The sequence below is a fragment of the Scomber scombrus genome, chromosome 5 (genome assembly GCF_963691925.1).
Source record: "Scomber scombrus chromosome 5, fScoSco1.1, whole genome shotgun sequence".
Taxonomy (NCBI): domain Eukaryota; kingdom Metazoa; phylum Chordata; class Actinopteri; order Scombriformes; family Scombridae; genus Scomber; species Scomber scombrus.
Window position 1 is genome coordinate 5,942,794 of NC_084974.1, and position 23,262 is coordinate 5,966,055.

General features: G+C 40.6%; 2 protein-coding genes across 3 annotated transcripts in view; both read right to left on the reverse strand.

Moving 5' to 3' along the window:
* Positions 1 to 4,168: 4,168 nt before the first annotated feature.
* kcne4 (potassium voltage-gated channel, Isk-related family, member 4) lies at positions 4,169 to 4,896 on the reverse strand. Its single transcript, XM_062419619.1, has one exon. The coding sequence runs from the start codon at positions 4,894 to 4,896 to the stop codon at positions 4,348 to 4,350; it is 549 nt and encodes a 182-aa protein (XP_062275603.1). The 3' UTR covers positions 4,169 to 4,347.
* Positions 4,897 to 7,336: 2,440 nt separating this feature from the next.
* acsl3a (acyl-CoA synthetase long chain family member 3a) overlaps positions 7,337 to 23,262 on the reverse strand; it is a 35,808-nt gene continuing 19,882 nt past the window's right edge. For both annotated transcript variants that reach the window (XM_062419093.1, XM_062419092.1), the window contains 10 exons: positions 22,957 to 23,107; positions 21,162 to 21,285; positions 20,500 to 20,571; positions 14,797 to 14,936; positions 14,532 to 14,704; positions 12,209 to 12,283; positions 11,451 to 11,642; positions 10,919 to 11,033; positions 9,156 to 9,313; positions 7,337 to 9,060 (listed from right to left, as the gene is read on the reverse strand). In XM_062419093.1, the coding sequence (XP_062275077.1) occupies positions 8,903 to 9,060; positions 9,156 to 9,313; positions 10,919 to 11,033; positions 11,451 to 11,642; positions 12,209 to 12,283; positions 14,532 to 14,704; positions 14,797 to 14,936; positions 20,500 to 20,571; positions 21,162 to 21,285; positions 22,957 to 23,107 (1,358 nt within the window). In that variant the 3' untranslated portion in view covers positions 7,337 to 8,902. The remainder of the gene's footprint in view (positions 9,061 to 9,155; positions 9,314 to 10,918; positions 11,034 to 11,450; positions 11,643 to 12,208; positions 12,284 to 14,531; positions 14,705 to 14,796; positions 14,937 to 20,499; positions 20,572 to 21,161; positions 21,286 to 22,956; positions 23,108 to 23,262) is intronic.

The following is a 23,262-nucleotide window of genomic DNA, read 5'->3' on the forward strand; positions in this document are numbered from 1 at the left end:
AATGTAATGGAACTATATCTATTGTCTCTACCGCTTATATTGAAAACATCATGAAAATTGGCAGACTTTTTTTTTTTAACCACATAAAAGTGACATTTTGGGGGCCCTATTCATTCTGGACTACCTCACGAGCGCCCCCTACACTTAAACGGAAGTTGTGAGAGTAGGAGTTCTCCTCCTATTAAAAAAAATCTCTGGCATCGCAGAGCTTATTTTTGCTCAAACAGCTTCCTTCTGCTGTTGGAACCGAGTATTTAACATTACATTTGCAGGCTATAACAGCAAAACACTATGCTAAAACAGGATGCAAAGCTTCAGAGAGCTGGCTGGGATTGCAGTGTCGGGTGATCATTCTCTGTGGGTTTATCACCATGTGTGTCCCCTTTCACATTACATATAGTAAATTTGACCGATTGCTCATATAGAAAATTGACTAGTGCAGCTTTAAATTGAAATGTGATAAATCTTTATGCCAAATCATGAAACAAAAACTGCCAATATTGATACTACTGGTACTTTTACAGAATCCGATCTAAAAAAAAGTATTCCCACTGGCAACCAGTGCAGTGTACATATATAGATCAATTATGTATACTCACATTACAAAACCTCTTTTTTCCGGTAAAATCTCAACTTAATGAAAATGAGTTTAATGAGGAGACAGAAGAGAGGATGAGAAGAGGGGGGGGGGGGGGGGGTATGAATGGAAAAAGGGAGAGAGATGCTTGGGTTTCAAAGTGACTCATTTCCAGACTCATTAATGGTGTGTATGTATGAAGCCTGAGGCAGGACACAGGCCCCACCATCGACTCCCACAGGGGGACATTAATGACAAACATCCTGCTTCACGGTGCAGGAGGCGCTCCGTGCATCACATCTGCTTTTTATTCTCACCCTGCTTACTCTTACTCACTGTTTCTCCTGAGAAAAACTCCCTTGCTTTCTGTCTCATGCTTTCTCTCTCTATTTCACACACACACACACACACACACACACACACACACACACACACACACACACACACACACACACACACACACACACACACACACACACACACACACACACACACACACACACACACACACACACACACACACACACACACACAGACACACACACACACACACACACACACACACACAATCATACACACTCACAGCTGTTGTTGTACCATAAGAGAGTACACAACAGCTTGCACATATTTTTCCTGCTACAGAAGCAGCAGTGCATCACCCTCAAACTTCCTTGTTGATAATAAATGAATGGTTCACTGTGTGGTTGTGTGTGTGTTTGTTGAACATGATTTATTCAGTCGTGTTTATGTTGTGTACGAAATAACATTTCGAATGCTTCACCAAGTCTGTATCTGTGATAAGCTGTCCGGAAGATAGTAAGACGGATGGAGAGATACAGAAATCCTTCTGTTGCCCTTCTGTTGTTTTTTTTGTTTGTTTTTTTCCAGCAATTCCCATTGGTGTGATCTCTCTGCACGCACAGCAATACACTCTGACCCTATGCACTTGTATTTTTTGGTATCAGAATCAATGGGATTTAATATGGCTTTTTCCACACTGATTAAAAGTATATTTAAACATGATTTAAATGAAGTGCAAATATAAAAAACTTACAGACTTGTTTTTATAAGTATTTACCCCATTCAATATACCACTTAAATCCTCACTGGTGCAGGCAGTTGGTTTTAGAAATCACCTGATTACTTATATGGAGATCACCTGTGTGTAGCCCAGGCGTTTAAGTTGATTGTGGTATAAATACACCTGTATCTGAAAAGTCCAGCTCCTGTGGTGAGTCATTAGTGAGGCAAAACCTCAACAATGAGGACAAAAGAACACTCCGAGCAACTGTGTGAAAAGCACGAGGTCAGGGGACGATTGAAAAACATTTCCAAGTTGCTGAATATCCTTTGGATTCCACTTAAACCACTCATTATTATATTGTAAGAGAATGGTACAGACTGTGGAGAGAACAAAAGTTGGGCATTTGCTTATCCAGTCAAAATTTTATTGAAGAGCAGCAGAGAAAGAGACACAAACTAATGAAAAACTCACGTTGCATCTTAACTATAGTTTGGCAGAAGGCACATGGGAGACTGTGAAGTCAGCTGGAGGAAGATTTTACAGTCTAATTAGACCAAAACCAAGCTTTTTGGTCATTAGACTTTAGACCACAAGCTACACAGAAACATCAATCACAAACAATGTCAATGTCCAAGTGGCCAAATCATCATGAAAAGAGCCCTCTACACTGACTCAAGGTTCTTACTGCTCCCAAAGGTGCATCTACTAAACACTGACTTGCATGCATTTTGTATTTTATAGTATAAAAAAGTCAGTATAAGAAGCTCCTCTTGGAAGAAGCTGAATATCTCAAATCCAGGGATAAAGATTAAGTCCTCTAAAGCTCATCTTTTAAAATGTGAAATTCAGAGTGTGACTCACGGAGAGAAGCTTCAAGCTATGCAAAGTCACGCAAGGATAACCCATAAACACTATTTTTTAACAAACTGATTGTTTTTCGGGGCAGCTGCCGCATCTAATGATGCTCAGGGCTCATTCACACAAGATTTATTTTAAGATGCCTTTGGGCCTATCTGGGCAATTACACTGTCGATACATGTACGTCATAAATTTGTGTGTACTCCCGCTGGACTTTATTGTTGCTCGTGATGGCGTGGTGAGCTGTCAATTGTCAGGCAGGCTGTGAGTTGTGAGGGTGAAGGTCTGCAGGGATGCTGATAGCCTGTGTGTGGGTGTGTGTGTGTGATGCAGGGTTGAGTGACGCAGCGCAGAGAAAAACACAAAAGAGTGTCGCCTCAGACAAACAGAAAACCTGAAGCTGGAAGAAACTTATTGACAGAAGACAGGAAACTCTCATTCAGTGATGTCATTCAACATGTGATAATCCAGTCTGATTGGTCTTTAAATGGAGTTCAGGATCCTCCCACACCAAAAAAATATAAACTATCTTTCAGACTCCTTAGATTGCCACCAAAAGTGTTAAGTGTAAGATTTAAAAGTGTCGCTGGTAACAAAAAATGTTGGAACATTACTGGGAGAATTGGGAGATAATCTGCTGTGTCACTGTGTGAGAAATAGAGAGTTGGAGCCAGATTTAACTGTGGATATGAGCTATAAAAAAAAAGAAGAAAAGAGTTACAGTGCATTGGTGCAACTGATTTAGTGAGTATATGTCCTATTCTGCATTATTCTAATGATCTACTGCTATCTAAATATAACATGATAATAATAGTCCCTCATTTCCTCACCAAGCACTCTGTAAACCACTACAATACTGCCCTCCACTGGTGAAACATCATATCGCAACAAAAAAAGAAGAAAATACAGCTTGAATCTGAACATTTATTTCCTTTTTCTTTCTGAGACACTACAAAGATTCCATCTTAAATTAAGCCGTACAGAGTGACAAATACAAACAGTATGTACAGTGCATCGCTTTCATCAAGTAAACCTACACTGTCGCCTGCATGTCGACAGTGTCTCTCGATCATGAAGCTGCAACAAATAACTTTTGAGTTGCAGACAAACGAGCCTATCATCTTTCAAGTGGGTTCCAGGTGCATTTCAATACTCCAGACAGAGAGGCAAGAGGGAAAAAAAGTCTAGTTCAGTCCAAACAGCTTCCACTCAGGTCCCCCTGCAGGGTGAGTCATCAACCCACATCAGAGGGAGGCTCTCAGTGTGGCTCCAGCAGGGAGGGGTCACCACCAAAATGAGGCATGAATATAATACATCTAGTACATAACAGTATAAAAGTCTGTTTTATTTCTATTGGGTTTAGCCAAGTGTCATTTTTAATATAAGAGTCACTACTGATGAGTAATCCCAGGTGCTGAATGTATTTTTTTTTAAAGCACAGTTTTCATGTGTTTTCATTTTCACTATAATCTCCAGTCTACAGTATTCAACATGTTTCCATATGAGGGTCCATATCAGCAGCTATATGGAAAGGTTTGACACTTTGTGCTTAAATTTGTGTTTGTTTTCATTTCATGTGGAGCAGTGATCACACAAAAGAGCTTGAAATAAAAATGACAGTGGCCAAAGTTTCCTCTAAGCAGCTCTTTTTCACACAAATGTCTCCATCACAGCAGAAGGATGATATATGTTCATTATTTGACCCTTTTTTTATTGATGTAGTGCATTGGCTATTTAGGTTTATGTTTTTATGGCAAATAGATGTTAAGCCATTGCTGATGTTTGGGCCTCTGTGATATGAAGACGACTGAGAACCTGCTGGTCTTTTCCTCCAGGTCACGTTCCATCTCTTTTGAACGCTTTGTCACACAGTATTTCTGGGTGGAGTTCAGCCTGAATCATCTCCGCTGTTTTCGGATCCTCCCTTCAGGTTCTCCTCCGGTCCCTCCGCAGTGCCGCTGTCCGACTCCTCCTCCTCAATGGCGAAGCGCGTGTCCGCGGAGGAGCACAGGGAGCTGATGCTGCTTTGCTCCGGGCACAGCGTGCACGCCAGCGGAGAGTGCAGCACACCCTCGTAGTGGAGATGTCCATAGTGGTTGTCTTGGTGACCGCAGAAAGGCATGGGCACCTGCACCGAGCTCAGTCCCGACACAGTGGGAGGAAAGGTGAGACTGTGCTTTTTGGGAAGCGCGCCCCAAGCCCGCTGCTCCTCCTCGTGCACCAGGCGCGTGAAGATGTTGACCCTACGCTTCTCCCTCCTCTTGGAGCGGAAGTAGCCCAGCATTATACCAAAGAGGAAGATTCCGTAGAAAGACATGACTATTAATATGTACAGGTACGCGTTCCCGTCGCCTTTGTCCGCCTGGGAGTCCGCTGCGCTCTTTGTGTGCAGGAAGAGGTGTTTGGAGGATTCTGTGGAGTTTTCCAGGTGCTCCATTTCTTCAGTGTAGTCTACTTAGAAGACCTATAGGATGCGCTGAAATAAGATAAAGAAGTATATCCATAAATATGACGTTTCCTCACGATTACGCACACTTAAGCACAGGGTTCAAGTTACCAGTTAGTTGAGTATTGCTATACAAGTGTTAACAGATTATTGAAAAACTAATAAAAAATGTGTATAGTCATCATACATTTACAACCATGTCATTATAGACTAAACATGTTTGCAGCCTCTTCATGTGTAACTGATGAAGTGTCATCACGAGCGTCATTTGGAAAAGGTAAAACGTAAATGGAAAGCAATAAATCAATAAACAGGCAAATTAAAAAAAGTCACATCTATAACAATATGCCTTTTATTTGTGACAGTTTGGTGGCATCAATGAAACCTCAAGTATTTCTTACTTTGCGTGAATGCGCACACAGTTTAGAATTTATTGCAAGAATATTCAATATAAGTTTCCACCAGGTTACTTGACTTAACAACCTTTATTTATCTGACATTTACAAACACATAATCTCAACTTTTCTTTACATTTTATATCATAATTCAGTTTCATGTGTAGGAGCAAGGACTTTTTAAAAACTTTTTGTGTTAAAAAAAACACTTTCCAGTCGTTGATAAAAAGTGACTAAATATCTGCACAAAGTGGTTTAGTGCATATAAATCAATAATCTATAAACAGTAATTATTAACTGTGTCATGAATGATCAACTCACCAAACTGACGAGATAAGTCTCTTGTGAAGCTTTTATCTTCTCCTGGCTCTTCTGGAGTTTGGCAAAACTTCTAAATGGCTGAAGATATTTATATAAGGACACAGGAGCGTCATGAGTCACGTGACGGGGCCTGACCGTAAGATGAGCCCCTATGGAAGCCCTGAAGGCAAAGAAACTTTGAGCATCTTTTGACATTTATCGCAATATATTCTCATGAGTATATTGGATTCATTACATTTCCAAAGGAATAGTTTTTTTGTGTTTAGTTGTCCCAAAGGGGATGTGATGGAAAAATACTACTGTTGAAAAATGAAACTGTTGCAGACCTTCAGATTTCTACCCAAGCCTTCATCTTCCAGAGTTCTGTGGGATTCTGGTTTTGACAGACATCAAGTAAGAAACAGCCCATCTGTTATTTTGATTTTCCAATTAAAATTGTTTAAATTGAACAACATCTGGAGCTGCAGCAGTAAATTTACACCAGCTAATATTGTCATATTTTTTCTTGAGCCTGAGGTCTTCTAGTTTGCGAGATGTTTTGGAAAATCAAAATAACAGACTGGCTATTTGTAACTTAGGGCTCAGCAAAACCAGAATCCCCCAGAACTCTGGCTTGGGTAGACATCAGGAGGTCTGCAACAGTTTAATTTCTCTAGGACCAGCTCCTAAACAGTTGTATTTTTCCATCACGTCCCCTGAGGACATAGTTCTGTTGAACATGGTACAAAAACACTAATTCTTTGAAAATGGAATGAATCCAATATACTCATGAGAGTGTTAAAAGTGTCTTTGCCTTTAGGGCTTCCATACAAACAGGGCTCATCTTCCTGCAAAGATCCAGATTATTACAAGTTTCCATTGGAATTATTTCAGCCTTCCACACAAAAACAAACAAAATCTCATGATTCCTTTCAGTGAATGCATCAATTATATGCCATCAGTGTAAGATGGACACACATACACAATGAGTCCATGAAGGAAAAACTACATCCTCCTGGCAAATATTATGCTCATTTTGTTTAGTCTGTATTAAATCTAAGGGGTTTAGAAACACACCCCCCCCTCCCAAATAAATAAATAAAATACAATAAAATCCTCCAGCTGCTTAGTTCATAGAACGCTAACTTTGTGATGCCTGTTTCTCTGGGATTACAGAGAACAAAGCTAATAAAGATGTAAAAGCTCCAACAGAGCCAAAAGCTCTAACCAAGCATCTAATTCACATGCAGATGTCTTTATGTTCTTTCATTAACATTTGATTTATCTGCTCACACGTTTTCCTGCCACTCGAAAAGGGCGGCTGTTTTTCTTTTTCCAAAAATATGATCTCCGAAAGACTGATTTAATAAAATGATTGAGTCTGACTGAACTCCTCCCTTTTCCACCAGCCGAGGAGCAGTCGATCAGCACTGGGAATTCGCACCTCATCACAGATCTGTAACGAATGGTGAGCGCTGACGATTGAATGGGATTAAATTCCAGTCAGTGGTGATTATTATTGAATCAGCGAGGGATGATTTCACTCATTTCCTTTTTGCTTTAGCTGAGAAGTTCAGACATAAATAAACATCATCATCTGTCCGTCTTCTCTTTCAGTCACGTCAGTTTCACGCCCAATGAGGTACTGATATCCTGAATACAAAATAATTATGAGTAGAGGTGAATGTGCGGCAAGAATCAGAAATACAGTCTTCTAAAATCAATAATATACTCAGACCAAACATAATCTTTATTTACTTCATTTGAGTATTTTCCAAAAGCAAATTACAAATAAATAGTCGGATATACAAGGCAGGGTCTCCAGAGAACTGGTCTATGATAACAGATACAGTTAAATATCTTTAAAATAAATTCTTTTTTACATTTTGCTTCATGTGCTGATCGCAGCTCCACGTACATGTATGTACAAGTGAAAGTCAAATCAACCGGAGATTAGAAAGGCGTGACTCAGAATCACAAGAAAAGGCAGCAAGTGTCACATTGTGAGGGATGCTGGGACCGTGCCTGTGCTGCGTACGGACGTGGGTGAGTCTCACACTCGGTCACACTCGTACAAGATGACAAAGAAATATGCGAGAAAGGCATTACACTGGTGATGACGGTCCTGCAAAATTCATTTTAACCACACACACACACAGACACATAGACACACACACACACACACTTGCAAAGTCTGCCAATTCTTCAACCGGTGCACCTACGCACATTGAAAAAGCTTTATTTAAATCCTGTCTGTAATCGACTGCCTTATTTGGACAGGATTTCATATTGCACTATGATTTATCAAACATGACAATGATTACACAGTCATTTCATCAGTAATACAAGCAAGTGAATGTGCCTTTGGTGCACACTATGGTCTGTGCAGCACATATAAAAGTAGATTCTATCACTGTATGAAAATTTCAAAAGACTAAACAACAATGCATCTTTGTTTTTAAAAAAATCTTTTAAATAAGTTTGGTTGGTGTATTATCCTAAAAAAAAAAAAAAAAAAAAGGAGCAACCGTGTCAGTGTTGATAATGTAAAGATAAAAAGTTATTAGACCAGATATGACCTCAGCATTCTCACCAACCAGCTCGTCGCATTTTTGCCCTGGAATGACTTTGTGCTTTTGGAAACAAGATGTGCTGGTGCGAGAGACGTCCCACGAGCCTGGGAGTCGGAGTCCGACTGTGGGTGGGAAATAAAATAAACCGTTCACAGAACTCAAAACATGTGAAGAGAACAGAGAGAGAGAGAAAAAAAAGAAGCTAACTGTCTCCTGACCTGCAGGAAAGACGACTTAAGAGAAGATTTAAGGACGAACGTGGTTATTGTGGAGTTTTTTGCGGATGAGCACGAAGCAACAAGGCTACGAACCCGTCTGCCTGACCTGAGCTTCTGCTGCGGCGCTCAGGCGAGAGTTCAACAGACAACATCAGCTCTCTGTTTCATAACTCACATCTGGAACAATAAAGATCTCAATAAAGAGGCCACACACCTAGACAAAAAATTAAAAAGGCAGCAACAAACAGGGATCTTTTGTGTTTTTCTTCAATATTTTTCCATTTACGCTTTTTTTTTTTTTTTTTGCCTGTCTGCGGTTACAAATTCAAGTCAAAGCTGTTTCCATGGTGGAATCTGTTAATATGTGCACAATAAAGAGTGAAATTGCAACCCTGTTTTTCTGTTGATGGGGTAGAAGAAAGGGGGGGAGGGGGTATTGGGAGTGTTTCAGAGTCAACTGTTGGTCTGGTCTGTGCTTTGAGAATGAACAATGCTGTGCTGGTCTTCGTCATCATTTCCCACCGTACATTCTCTCTATGTCGCTCTGGTAATGTGTTTTCAGCTCTATGCGTTTGAGTTTGAACGCATCAGTCACTAATCCTGTCTCGGGGGTCCACGGGTCTGGACTCAGGCTGATCTTGCGAGGGATCTCAAACCGCTCCAGCTGGGCTGCAACAGAAGATCAAACATGGACTTGTAACTCTTAAAAAAATGTTCCATCACTATAATATTTGAACCCTCCACATGTCCGGAGCTCTTCCTACCTGCTAGAGCAGCCTCGGTGATGACTTTGAGGGCCAGCTCCTCCATGGCCTTACTGTTGCACAGCTCCTCAAATACGCCTCGGACACCGTACTGGTTAGCCAGGGCCAGGAAGTGCTTCTGATTGGGTACCACGAAGCCAATAACGTATGTCTCATCACTGCGGAACGAGAAGAGACAACAAAGAGAGAGGTGTGAAAGGGACATACAAACACAGCGCAGTCTTGTGTGTGCATTCTAGCCGCTGAACGTTTGGCCAAATATAGTCATCGAGCACAAACATGGGCAGTAAATTGAAGGAACAATTTAGCAGGTCTTCACAATGTGACACATTTGCACTTATAAGGATGCTGGAACAATACTGAAACTCAATGGAGCATGAAAAGATTACACTGAATACTGATAAACATGTCAGGCTGCAGCAAGACGTTCACATTTGGGGTCAGAAAGGTCAGACGTGTTTGAGATTCTTTCCACCACCTTCAAAATTAGTCATGATGTAATGTATGTACGTAGAAGTTATTATCTCCCTAAAAGTGCTTTCTTGTGTGCTGCAAGCAAAAGCAGTTAGGATATAAACCTTAGTGTTTGTCAAAGTGTGACACAATTTGGATTTAGACCTGTTACAATAATTACGTTATCGTTCATCATTTCGTTATCGGCTTATCGTACAATAACGTAATTATGGACATCATCATGCCTATATTTGGACTTATCATATGATACATGGACATGACCTTGATCATTTTGTCTACTAAATAACTCTGTCCCCAACCATAATGGCAGTCTGTGTTTTTACACAAGTGTAGCACCCACTCTCCAATCCCACCCCATGTCCCCCTTGCATTATTGTGCTATTATATTATCATTATATCAGTGGTCTAAAGTAATCTTCAAATTACAATAATATTGTTTATCATGAGTATTTCTGAGACAATATATTGTCCAACAAAAGTAGTAATCGTGACAGGTCTATTGGGGTTTACTGTATAAGGCAACTATTCAATATTAAGATCAGATAAAGTTACACTGATTGATTGCTGAAGCCACTAGGGGGCTGTTTACACATCTAGCACTCACAGAACAATGTTAGCGTTCATTTGGTGATTTGTTTCTGACCTGCTGAATGTAATATAAAATTGACGTTCCTTTTTAGCTGTGGTTTGGTCTCCACCAGCTCATGAGAAAACATGTCATAGTCTTTATATTCACAGATGATACTTGTGTTCCCACCTGCTCAGACAAGCTGGTAGCGCTCTCTCTCTCTCTCTCTCTCTCTCTCTCTCTCTCTCTCTCTCTCTCTCTCTCTCTCTCTCTCTCTCTCTCTCTCTCTCTCTCTCTCTCTCTCTCTCTCTCTCTCTCTCTCTCTCTCTCTCTCACTCTCACTCTCACTCTCACTCTGCTGCAGTGAAGTTAATTAAACTGTAAATTTGCAATAAAGCCAAAACCAATTATGTTGGAGGATTAAAAAGCTTTGTAGAGCAGCTCAGTTGGGTGATGTTTAAAAAAAAATTGGTACAAGCATCTCCTTTCAGATTATATGTATTCATTTGGTTCATTGTTAATATCATAAAAACTGATTTGAGCGCTAACAATTATGAAGCAGCACAGGAAGAAACTAATATTGATTTTCTCCCCTTTTACACCCATTTAAACTGAAAACAAGCGTTACACAGATGGCAAACGCATAATACAGGCTGTATTTAAAATACAAATGTGAAACATAATCATATAAAGCGTTTGCACCTGTTGCACTTAAACACACCTGTTGGCATAGGCGCAGATGTTGTCAATCAGCGGGCAGTTCTTCAACATGGACTCCACCTTTCCCAGGGAGACATACTCTCCCGCCTGCAGCTTCACCAAGTCTTTCTTACGATCTGGAAACACAGAGGAGACAGATGCTTGTTACTACTTGTGTGTCCATGTGCACCTCTACAATAGTAGATAGAGTGTGCACAGTTATATCTTCAAAAGAAAGGGAGGGGGGGAAGACTGAACTGTGTATATCTGAGCGGTGTGCATAAAAAGGCAAAAGTTGGGAGGTTCTGGCTGAAGTAAACAGGACTGTGGAGTCATTCTGGGAAGTGAGGTAATATCTGATTTGTTAAAAGGTTCCTGCCAGACTGATGGATAGAAGTAGAACAGAGGGGGTTTGGTCTGGGAGAAATCCAAGAATGTGGGGCACAGTTGATCATTTGTGCTTTATCCAAACTGGGATGAGATTACCCAAAGTGGAAATCTGCATCTCACCCACTCCTCCATCATCATCATCCCTCTGATCCACGCCTCCTCACCAATTATCTTGAGGCACCCGTCCTCGTGAAATACCCCGATGTCTCCCGTGCAGAACCACCGCTGGCGGTTCTCATCCACGAAGAAATCTTCTTGGTTTTTAGCCTCGTTCTTGTAGTATCCCATGGTAATATTTGGTCCACCAATGAGAATCTCTCCTCTGGGATGCGGCTTGTCTGTGCTACGGTAACCGCCTGAAAGCAAGAGTTTTAACATCACTCCATTGCAACTGAAAAAACAGCAATAAAAAACGTTTTTTAATCTCCTTCAACATTATTTTGCGGAGATAAAAAGCTGACAGCGTGTTTACTTTAAACTCTATTTCTGCTGTGCAAGCCAAGCAGGCAATAAAGTCAACTTGATAAGTATTGAAATTTAACCGAGTGTATAACAAATGATTTATGATCCCTTGCGTAAAAAGATGGAGAGTTGTACATGAGTGGAGAGAAAAGTGGTATGCTTTCCTTACAAGGTTATGGACAGGCTACAGAGATCTCTCCTTTAATGCTGACATTCTCACTAGCCTGGGAAATGTTGAAAATACTGGCGGATGGATACTTGTGTGTGTGTATATGTGTGAGTGCATGAGATCTAACAAATAAGAGCACAAAGTACTGATGGATGTCCATGATGTCACTCTATCATTTTATCATGTACTGTGTGTGTGTGTGTGTGTGTGTGTGTGTGTGTGTGTGTGTGTGTGTGTGTGTGTGTGTGTGTGTGTATGTGAGTGTGTGGCTCCTCTCCCAGTATCACTCACCCTCCACCCAGTCTTTGAGCTTGATCTCACAGCAAACCAGTGGCCCTCCTACTCTCCCAGTGCTGTAATCCCACACTGGAACAGACAAAACACACACGCATGCATGTATATCAGAAAGCACGCTAGCATCAAGGCATGAAATTTATTGCCATGGCAATACGACCCCACTTGCTCCCCTCGCCATGGAAACCCCATCCCAAAGGAATGTCCACAAACCAGTGTTTTCTTGGCTTAGAAACCGCAGCGGAGAGAGTGATGGACAGCGAGCCGCTCTGTTGGTTTAGTCTGCTTGGGAAAGGCTGGGAATATTTCCATTTTCTAACTAATGTGTTGGCAATGAGAGCCAATAGATAAGCTGTAAAGTTCAAAACCGATTACTGGCACAAGCAGTACCACCGCAGGTATGAGTGGCATTCTTTTACGTACATTATGGAGAGATTAAAGAAATGATTTCCCTTTTTATGAGAAACTGGAGGACTGTCTGCAATTTTATTTGATTTAAGAAAACGTGCACACATGTTCACATTCCCTTGTTTTGAGAGTTGAACGACGGGCCAGTAACTTGCGGCTAACCGGAGCCCTCAGAGTGCAAGGACTTGTTGCTCATGTTGATTTTTCCACACTATATCTCCCTTTTCAAATCAGAAACCCACTCCCTCCTCTGTTTACTACAACCCACTCACAATATATCTGCTAATCATTTTCCTCTCATCTATTTTCCCATCCCTGCTGCAAAATACTGGTTCCCTAATGTCCTCCCATTGCTTTTATCTCAGCCTGCAGGTTGCGGAAACTCCATCTTTTTCTGTCTGAGCTTCCCACAGTTGCATAATAATGTGCCATGTTTCCAGTTAGTGGTTCGCTAGATGAAGCCAGATACTAATTTAGTTTTGATTAAATGGCTACGGCTGAATAATTATAAACAAACAAAAAGCTATAAACTGATTTTTCCTGGTAATTGCTGCCCTCTTATGTAAAGCAGTTGCAGATAAACAAGACATTGAATAAAAGTCTACAGTCATGCTAGCAGGTCCTTAGTTTAGCATGTTTTATGCTGCATTTGAGTTTTAATCGTTCTAGTTCAAGATGTCAGTAAACCATTTCTAGTTAGCCATTGTTAGCAACACCAGTTGATAAAAATGCATTACGCTGTAAGTACGCATACAAACAGCGTAGCAACATGTCTTCAGATAGAAGTTGGACAGTGCTGTGTGAATGACTGATTTAATGTTACACAATTAAGATAGTAAGTGCTAATAATCATTGATACAACTTTCACACTATTGATGCACAGGGCAGTCATCTTTGATTTTCAGGTTGGGGCTAGTGAGGTTCTTACGACTTTCCGAGTCAGAAATCCGACTTCAGGATGCCTTCCACTGGACACTTCCAACTGGGAACTTGGACATTCTGACTTCTGAGTACAAATGGAACTCACCATTAGTTTCTAATTAGCACTAAACACAAAGTGTAGATCAGGATGTTCTATACTTTGTATCAAAATTTCATGACAGTCTATCCAGCGATTGTTTAGATATTTCAGTCTGGGCCAAAGCTGTGGACTGGCCAGCGTCATCCCTAGAACCACACCACTAGCATGGTGACAGAGTCTAACTCTTTGATTTTATCCATCAAAAAGATGAGGTTTCATTGAACTATAGTTACATAAGTAACTGTGGTTTGGAGTTGTAATTTGAAGAGGTCGAGAGTATTGCTGTGTCTCAAATATCTTACTTCTGTACTTACACTTAATATTTTGAGAGCATAAGTGTGTTCGCACTGAGTATGGAAAAATAGAGTGCACTGTAAGTATTCAGGTGGTAAAACGGTCAAAAAGTTGTGGGTGGACCTATTGACACTTTTCGCCTTCAACTGTCGCCCTCTTGGCTACACCATTATACTGTTGTCACATAAGCCATCAGTAGGTTTCTTGGGTTAATTTAGCAGTCTGTAATGATTTGGTACCGCGAACGATAATGCGAATGTTAACGCTAGCTTACGAATGCTAGCTTGCTAATGCTAGCTTGCTTACTAGCAAATCGTCATTTCCGGTAAGTGTGCAACACCGTGTTTGATTTGAGACATTAGCCTGTCAAAATTTGAGCACTACAAAAGTATGTACATAGTGTGCACAGTGTACTACACATAAGTTGTCCAACAGAAGTATGTTTTGAGACAGCAGTTGGGTCTCAGTTACGCATGAGTGAAATGCATGATACAGCCTGATGTTAGTGTTAGTGTATTTGTGATTTATTGGATATTTCTATATATCCTTTTTGCAGTTTAATTTTTATGCTGTTGTATGACTCTCACTGTTGCTTACGCTCGCTAATTGTTCCAGCACCGCAGGTTTCCGTCAGGCCGTATCCCTGACCCACTGGGCAACAGAAACAGACGTTCATGAAGCGTTGCGTGGCAGCGGACAGCGGCGCTCCACCTGATAACAAGACCCTCATCTGACCGCCGAGGAGAGACCGAACTTTCCTGAAGACAAACCTAAATTGGTAAAAGGAGGCAGATTATCAGGGGAACATTTGAGAATTACAAGCTCTACTGGTTGAAGAACTTTTAAAATCTCCTTTACATACTTGTCACATAGAGGTGTGCTGTATCCTTTGGCAAGCTGATCCAGTTTGTAGTTGTATGCCAGAATGAAGAGTGTTCGCTGGACACAGTTCATGTCCTCGACTTTTGTCATCACGTTCTTATAGATACGATCCATGATCTCCTGCAACCAGGAAGGGGGACAGGGAATGAGAAGGATATTTATAGACTGAGACCTAATGAATTAATGACAGAAAGCAGTCAAAACAGTACAGAAAAAATAAGACTGAGGTGGAAGCCAAAATGTAGCAAAAAAGCTAAAATAAAAACACAGTGAAAGAGACAGCCAGAAAGAAGATAATATGAAAAATGTCAGTCAGTAGGCCTAAGCGCAGAACAGATGCTTTGCCATAACAACTCCTAATTTGGCACCCATCCAGAGCTGTGACACCTTCAAGTAGACTGTCTGATGTTAAGTACAGAGGCAAAGCACACATACTTGACGAGATCAGAGCCAATTATATATTTAATATTTAGGGTTTGTTTGTTGTTAGTAACGTTTTATTAAAAGGGGATAGTAAAATTCAAAAGGGAATTGAAAGGAAGCTGAAATGAGGTCATGGCTATAGAGCTATTTACGATGACCCCATCTCAGTGCTCTATATAGTTGTTTTAAACACTATACATGCCTATTATTTTATGCTTATATTTAAGTAGGTCAGAGATTATAAATCACTAAACACATAAACAACCGAACAACTCTCTCTGCATTGACGTTCTCCCCAGAGGAACAAATTAGAACAGCGCGGAACATGTGTGTCTCTTTACAGTTCAGTTGCATAACAGCAAAGGCTGCCCAGCGGAACAACACAACAATTGACCTACAAAACCAGAGGAAATACAATACAGTCCACAAGGATGGATATCTGGCTGGGTTCAATGAGAAACAAAACAGAACTGTAGCTTACTTGTTCCACCTGTTACAGCAAGTGGAGCCTGTGTATGAAACTACCGCTAATTAGTCTGAACCAAAAACATGCTACAACAGTGAAGTGTGGTATGGTAAAGTGGATATGATTTGTGAATGTATCAATTAGTTTTACAATTGTACAATTCAAAAACAAAATGCAACATTTAGCAAAACTGGAAAAAGATGAACTCACATTTAGTAATACAGACAGAAAAAAACCTAAAGCTGCAATCATCAACTTTTGGCCACTAGGGGGCTGAAAACAGCTGACTGGCACATCACATATCACTAGATTATGGCTAAAATGGTAGCAAACTATTGCCTACTACATCCAAACTAACTAAGAAAAAATATCTCTTTTTTTCTAGCTCTAACTCTGGCTGCGGCCAGTGCTAGGCATAATTGGTGTATTTGCACTATTCTGTTCGAAATTGCAGTGCAAGTTGATGACTGTGGCTCAATCATACCTGAAATGTGCTGTAAAAAAAACAAAACAAGAGCTCACTGATATTAAAAAGCTGCCATTTGGCTGGCAATTCTGTGTTTTCAGCACTATGAGAGAGCTTTTCACTCCAGTCTACCCACGTTGATGAGATGAGTTTGATTATTTAGCTAAGATGATAAACAGAGCTAAATAAAATTGGTGACAGGCACAGAAGGGCACTGGGAACCGGAATGCCAGTTAAAAAAGTTGGTATTATTTTGTATCCTGATTATAACCCAGTCAAGGGGGGCAGCGGTGGTTGGGGAAACCCACTAACCAAGAACACGTCATTATTATCATCAAATTGCCTTCAAAAAGCTGGACTCATAGTGAAATGGGGGAAAGGGCACAAACAAAAAAACAATAAAAACCAGCTGGTCCCTGTGGGTGTGTACGCTCGATGTGTGTGAAGCTAAGGCAGTGAGAGAGGAAGTCGACACAGGATTCATGCAGCAGCCTGTTGTCATATCACAGCAAACAATTTGTATGTGTGTGTGTGTTTGCATGAGTGTGTTTCGTGGGGATAACCACATGGGGCTTTCTCACGTTCCGTTTACAGCTGTGAATGGTTCCAGACACTGGGGCCCTCTGCCCTTTACGCTACGACCGCTGGGAGATGGGGGTGGGTGAGGATGTGGTGGTGGTGGGGCTTTGCTCATTGTGAGAGAGCAAGAGAACATACAGCGAGAAGGGCGTATTGTCTGGAACCAGTTGGTGTACGGCAATGGAATTGTAATTTGTTGAATTAGAATTTTTCAATGTCAAATTTCTCCGTATAATTCTCTGTATAATTAATTAAAGACACACATTACTCATCTTTGGGGTTCTGAAATTTTCATAGGTTTGGACAGTAGTCCTACACCATAGAGTTCATGCTTTCATTGGACAAGAGATTTTGTTTCAATTCATTTTTGTCAAAAAAAGAGCATCAAACTGGAAATCAACCTTGTGGTGTAGTAAAATATTTAAGGTATTCTTTATTTAAAATGTGCTGACAGCCCTTTAGCTTGGATTGCACTTGGATTATCCTATTATCATATTAAATATATACATGGCAAAGGCAAGAGGGCCAATGCAGGTCTAGTGCTGTATGTCAGTGCCTCACCACCTCAAGGAACTGGAAAGGCATGACAAATGACAGAGCTGCCCAGTCTTTACATGATGTTTTCAATTCTATGACATGGAGGACAGTATTGCCACTGAATTGTAGGTGTTCCACTCTTCCTATGCGCTCACTACCAGCAATGTTCAAACTATGCTTATGTGCCTTAAAGAGTTAAAGAGCATGATGTGGACACAGTCTTCCCAAAGCTGACAAAACTCTTCAAAATTATAGCTACATTGCCAGTGACAACACATCAGTCAAGTGATCATTCTCCAAATTAAAGCTGATCAAGATCCATCTTGGGAACAGATGTGGAGAGGAAGGCTCTCAGATCTTCTGTTGTCCATTCAGAGGAATGTCTAGATTTACCATAACAAGTTTATTAACATTTAGAAAGTCATGGCCAAAAAAATTCTCCTTTTTATTTCACAGATCTTGATTCTCGCTTTCCTGACAGGACCAGTTTCATAGTTCCATGTTTTTTAACATATTATATTACAAAGATGATTAGAAAGTAAATGGCTAAAAAGTACATCCATTCAGAGCCTTTTTGAGCCTTTATGAATTGTCGTTCGTGGCTGATATGTAATACAGTTGCAAGAAAAAGTATGTGAACCCTTTGGGATTACTTGGATTTCTGCATAAATTGGGCATAAAATGTGTTTTAATCTTCATCTAAGTCAAAACAATAGACAAACACAGTCTGCTTAAACTAATACTGCACAGAAAATTGTATGTTTTAATTTTTTATTGAACACAACATGTAAATATTCACAGTGCAGGGTGGAAAAAGTATGTGAACCTTTGGATTTAATAACTGGTTGACCCTCCTTTGGCAGCAATAACCTCAACCAAACGTTTCCTGTAGTTGCAGATCAGACCTGCACAACGGTCAGGAGGAATTTTGGACCATTCCTCTTTACAAAACTGTTTCAGTTCAGCAATATTCTTGGGATGTCTGGTGTGAATTGCTCTCTTGAGGTCATGCCACAGCATCTCAATCGGGTTGAGGTAAGGACTCTGACTGGGCCACTCCAGAAGGCGGATTTTCTTCTGTTTAAGCCATTCTGTTGTTGATTTACTTTTATGCTTTGGGTCGTTGTCCTGTTGCATCACCGATCCTCTGTTTAGCTTCAGTTGGCGGACAGATGGTCTTAAGTTTTCCTGCAAAATGTTTTGATACAATTGGGAATTCATTTTTCCATCGATGACAGCAATCCGTCCAGGCCCTGAGGCAGCAAAGCAGCCTCAGGGCCTGCAAACCATGATGCCCCCTCCACCATATTTCACAGTTGGGATGAGGTTTTGATGTTGGTGTGCTGTGCCTTTTTTTCTCCACACATAGCGTTGTGTGTTCCTTCCAAACAACTCAATTTTGGATTCATCTGTCCACAGAATATTTGGCCAGTAGTTCTGTGGAACATCCAGGTGCTCTTTTGCAAACTTCAAACGTGCAGCAATGTTCTTTGACAGCAGTGGCTTCCTCCGTGGTGTCCTCCCATGAACTCCATTCTTGTTTAATGTTTTCCTTATTGTAGATTCGTCAACAAAAATGTTAGCATGTGCCAGAGATCTTTGTAAGTCTTTAGCTGACACTCTAGGATTCTTTTTCACCTCATTGAGCATTCTGCGCTGTGCTCTTGCGGTCATCTTTACAGGACGACCACGCCTAGGGAGAGTAGCAACAGTGCTGAACTTTTTCCATTTGTAGACAATCTGTCTTACCGTAGACACATGAACATCAAGGTTTTTAGAGATACTTTTGTAACCCTTTCCAGCTTCATGTAAGTCAACAATTCTTGTTCGTAGGTCTTCTGAGAGCTCTTTTGTGCGAGGCATGGTTCACATCAGGCAATGCTTCTTGAGAACAGCTAACCCAAAACTGGTGTGTGTTTTTATAGGGCAGGGCAGCTTTAACCAACACCTGCAATCTCATCACATTGATTGGACTCAAGGTTGGCTGACTCCTGGCTCCAATTACCTCTTGGAGAAGTCATTAGCGTAGGGGTTCACATACTTTTTCCACCGTGCACTGTGAATGTTTACATGTTGTGTTCAATAAAAAAATTAAAACATATAATTTTTTGTGCAGTATTAGTTTAATCAGACTGTGTTTGTCTATTGTTGTGACTTAGATGAAGATCAGAACACATTTTATGCCAAATTTATGCAGAAATCCAAGTAATCCCAAAGGGTTCACATACTTTTTCTTGCAACTGTATGATGAATGCAGCAGCTCTATATTTTTTTACTACTGCACCTCCCGAATACGCTGCAGAAGGAAAGTAATAATTCTTCATTCAAAAAGTTAAGTCAACCAGTCACCTGAAATATCGAACACAAAAGGTGGACCACTTTTCAAATGTTGTTGACTGTCAGCCCAAACAACGAGCAAGCATTACCCTCTGTAGAGCTGCAGAGTGGGGTGATCATTTTCGGTAGGTTTGTATGAACAACCCTTTTCACACACACATTGTCAGTTGATCAATTGGTAATATAAGCATATTGATTATTACAGCTTTAATCCTTGAATATTTAAGTGCAATAATCTACACTGACACTGAAGGCCGTGTGAACACTGTATCAGAGAACATTAATGGTAACACCCTGACTGCAAACTTTTACTTATCAGTTCACACTGTATGTCCTACTTTTTTCCCCCTAAACTGGAAACTCCTTCTAAAACAAATAAAAGCACTTAAGAAGGGTGGGACGCCCGCTTTTGCTCGATTGTTGGAAAGTTGCCATAGACAACATAAATACGGCCTTGCTAGGTTTTGAGTAAAACCCATCTTGGCGTCATCGCTGCTGAACTGGATTAATCACTTCAAAGATGAGCAGAAATTGTCAATTTTATAATCTACCTTTTTAGCCCCTGGGTGTCTAACCGTCCAGTCTTTTAATTCTTAAGTGATACGGCAGCATAATCCAGTGATGTTAGGCAGAGAGTATTTACGTCATGGTCTGTGCAGAGGCTCAGCCAGCAGATCAAGGCCTGCTGGACTCTGTCAGTGCTAATCCACAGCTGGAGAACAAACAAAGACAGACTGAAATCTGATCTGCTGCCAGACGAGCGCAAAGTCAAGCCAAGAGCATGTCTTGAAACATAGATTTAAGGGAGGGTGACTTAGTGTCTATGTTCAGGCAGTTTAATGCAGTGTAGTGCTGTGCTGGGTGTAATGTCGTACCGGCACAGCTGCCATCAGAGTGGGCTGCAGGAGGCTGGTGTCTCCCTTGCTTCCCTTTTTGATCTTGGTTGACTATGGATGGGAAAAAGAGACATCACAATAATGATTAGACAATTCATATTTCCAGCTTCTAATTTGCATTTACAGTAGATTAAAAATATTATTTCCAGCTCATTTTTTGCCCCTCATTGCATTATTTACAATTTAAAAAATGCATTGATTTGATTTCACAAACACAATGATACATTTACTGTTCAGTCAGATATTTAGTGAGAAGGCTAAGACTATTTGTACCACGAAATAGAATGTGATCATCTGTGCAAACTACATGTGAGCTCAATTGGAATAAAACCCCTGATGCTGACAGTAGTGTCACTTTACCTTTTAGCTAAACATACAGGGCTGGGCATTGACATTCTTTAAGAAGACAGTTTTTGTTTGAATTATTTAAGTGAGACAACATTTTAAAACCAACAGTCTAAAAATAATATTAAAGTTATGTTTTTATGCAAAGTTACTTCCATGACCTGCCATAACCTGCCCTAGCTATATAATATGAATGTATTTTATGTCACAGTCAATGTCATTTGCCAAGAAACTGCACAGTTTAGATCCAGTTATTGATGAAATACACAAAGATTCCTGTTTGAGTCTTACTGTACCTGGTCAGACAGAGTCTGAGGTGAGGAATAGCCGATTCTGCAGCCATGAGCAACACATACAAGCTCTGCGCTCAGCTCCAGTACGTGGGCCAGAGGCAGGTAACCGATGTAGGTGTCCTCCTCACTGTAGACGCAAACATATTCATTTACATACAGCTCTCATAGTAATCAGCATATACTCAGTCAAGCATCAGGTGTGATTCATTTCTACAGGCTAAATTAATGAATGTATTTATTGAATAATGAGTTGTAGCACAAAGTATCATGATCACTAGGATCATGAGTCATGTGATTGTAATGCATGTTTATGAGTGTTGACTACTGTGCAACGACAGATTAACAGCATTGATTGGGTCCATCTTTTCCCTCGCTGGGATTTCAAATCATCCCAATTCTGGGAAATCACATTTCAATGGAACGTGTTAGCATGGTCAATATACAGTATGGAGGAGGTTTTTACAAAGGAAAGTCGACTGTCTTAGTAAACCTCTGACCTCCATCTTTCTCACCCTGACCCCCATCCTCCCTGATTTTTCCCTCCATCCTCCACTCCCACCCACCCGCATTTCCTCTCATCTCCGCCTCATTCCCCAGAGAGAGGGGGGTTGATTTTTATTTTACTGTAAACACTTCTGTTGCATGATGGTACTAACTGGCTGACTCATACCTCTGCACGTGCTCAGCTGACATGGAGGCGCCGACCAGGAAGTAAGACCAAGAGATCTTTTGGCATTTGTTCTTAAACATAGTGTTATCACACAACCTTATAGCCTCCAGCTTATGGCCCCTGACAGCAGAGATTAGTCAAACAAGAGTCGGGAACAGTTGATAAGAAGAAGTTAATGTCCTCATTGTGATGTTATCAGAAACACTAAGGAGACTTTCTCATGCATGGATGGATTTATGCATATAGTACAGCACACTCCTCACTGTGGGCAAACAGTGATAGTAATGGATATGGAAAGGTAAAGATATATAAAAAATACATAAATACGTCATTCTTGCCCTAAACTGAGTCATGACAACAAGAAGCCCAGAAGCAGCTAGCCTTGCTTTGATTTTAACCAAAGCACTTTACAATGTTTTTCTGCTGCTAACTCAAACTTGTACACGGCAAAAATTGGCGGGAGCAATATAGGGTTCAGTATCTCGCTCAAAGACACTTCAACATGTGGACAGATAGAGTTGGGGATCAAACTGCCCGACCTTTTCATTATTGGACGACCTGCTCTACCTCCTGAGCCACAGCCATCCCATGACTTTAGAGTTTAGAGAGCTTTAGAGGTGCGAGTAGGCAGCTTTCATTATCTTACGACAGGTTTCCAGTCTTCATGCTAAGCTAAGCTAAATGTCTGTGGTTTCCAAATTGATTGTTTTGTTCTAGTCTAATTTAACATATTTTGACTGTTGCAAATACATTGTCTATGTGAGTAGAGGAAGGTACATAGCTACAACTGAATCTCACTGTGCAATCCTGCATTATAATGTATAATGACAATTTAAATGAACCTTGATATTTACCTCTCAGACATTAAAGTGGTATCAATCTTCTTGTCTACTGTAAATCTTAGCAAAAACCTAATAAGCACGTTTCCCAAAAAATCTAACTATTCCTTTAATGACTACTCACATGTTAACTGCTGTATGAGACAATTAGCCATAAAGAAATTAAATTTAAAATTGACTAAATTATAATTTGAATCAGGAACTGTTGGATCAAAGAATAAGTAAACTAAATTATAAATCTGACCATACATTGTTGGTAATGTGCTGCATGTATTTGTGTGGTGCCTACCACAGGTTGGGTATCCGCTCAGCCATTCCAGTAATGCCGGCGATAATGTTGCTATGGGAGATCATGACGCCCTTTGGAACACCTGTTGATCCGCTGGTGTACATGATGACTGCGATGTCTGAAGGCAGAGGCTGCTTACGCTCACGTGCTGCTGTATTATGAACAGGGACAGACACGTGATGAATACTACAGAACCACATTATAGTAACGGCCTGCAGCATTACACTGTGATTCATGTATATGTCTGTATGTAGAAACTGACCACACATACACACAAGAGAACACACACTCAATTTTAGTAGCCAT

Bases quoted from the DNA above. Each gene is read 5' to 3' on its own strand.
- kcne4 (XM_062419619.1), bottom strand. From the start codon at position 4,896: ATGGAGCACCTGGAAAACTCCACAGAATCCTCCAAACACCTCTTCCTG.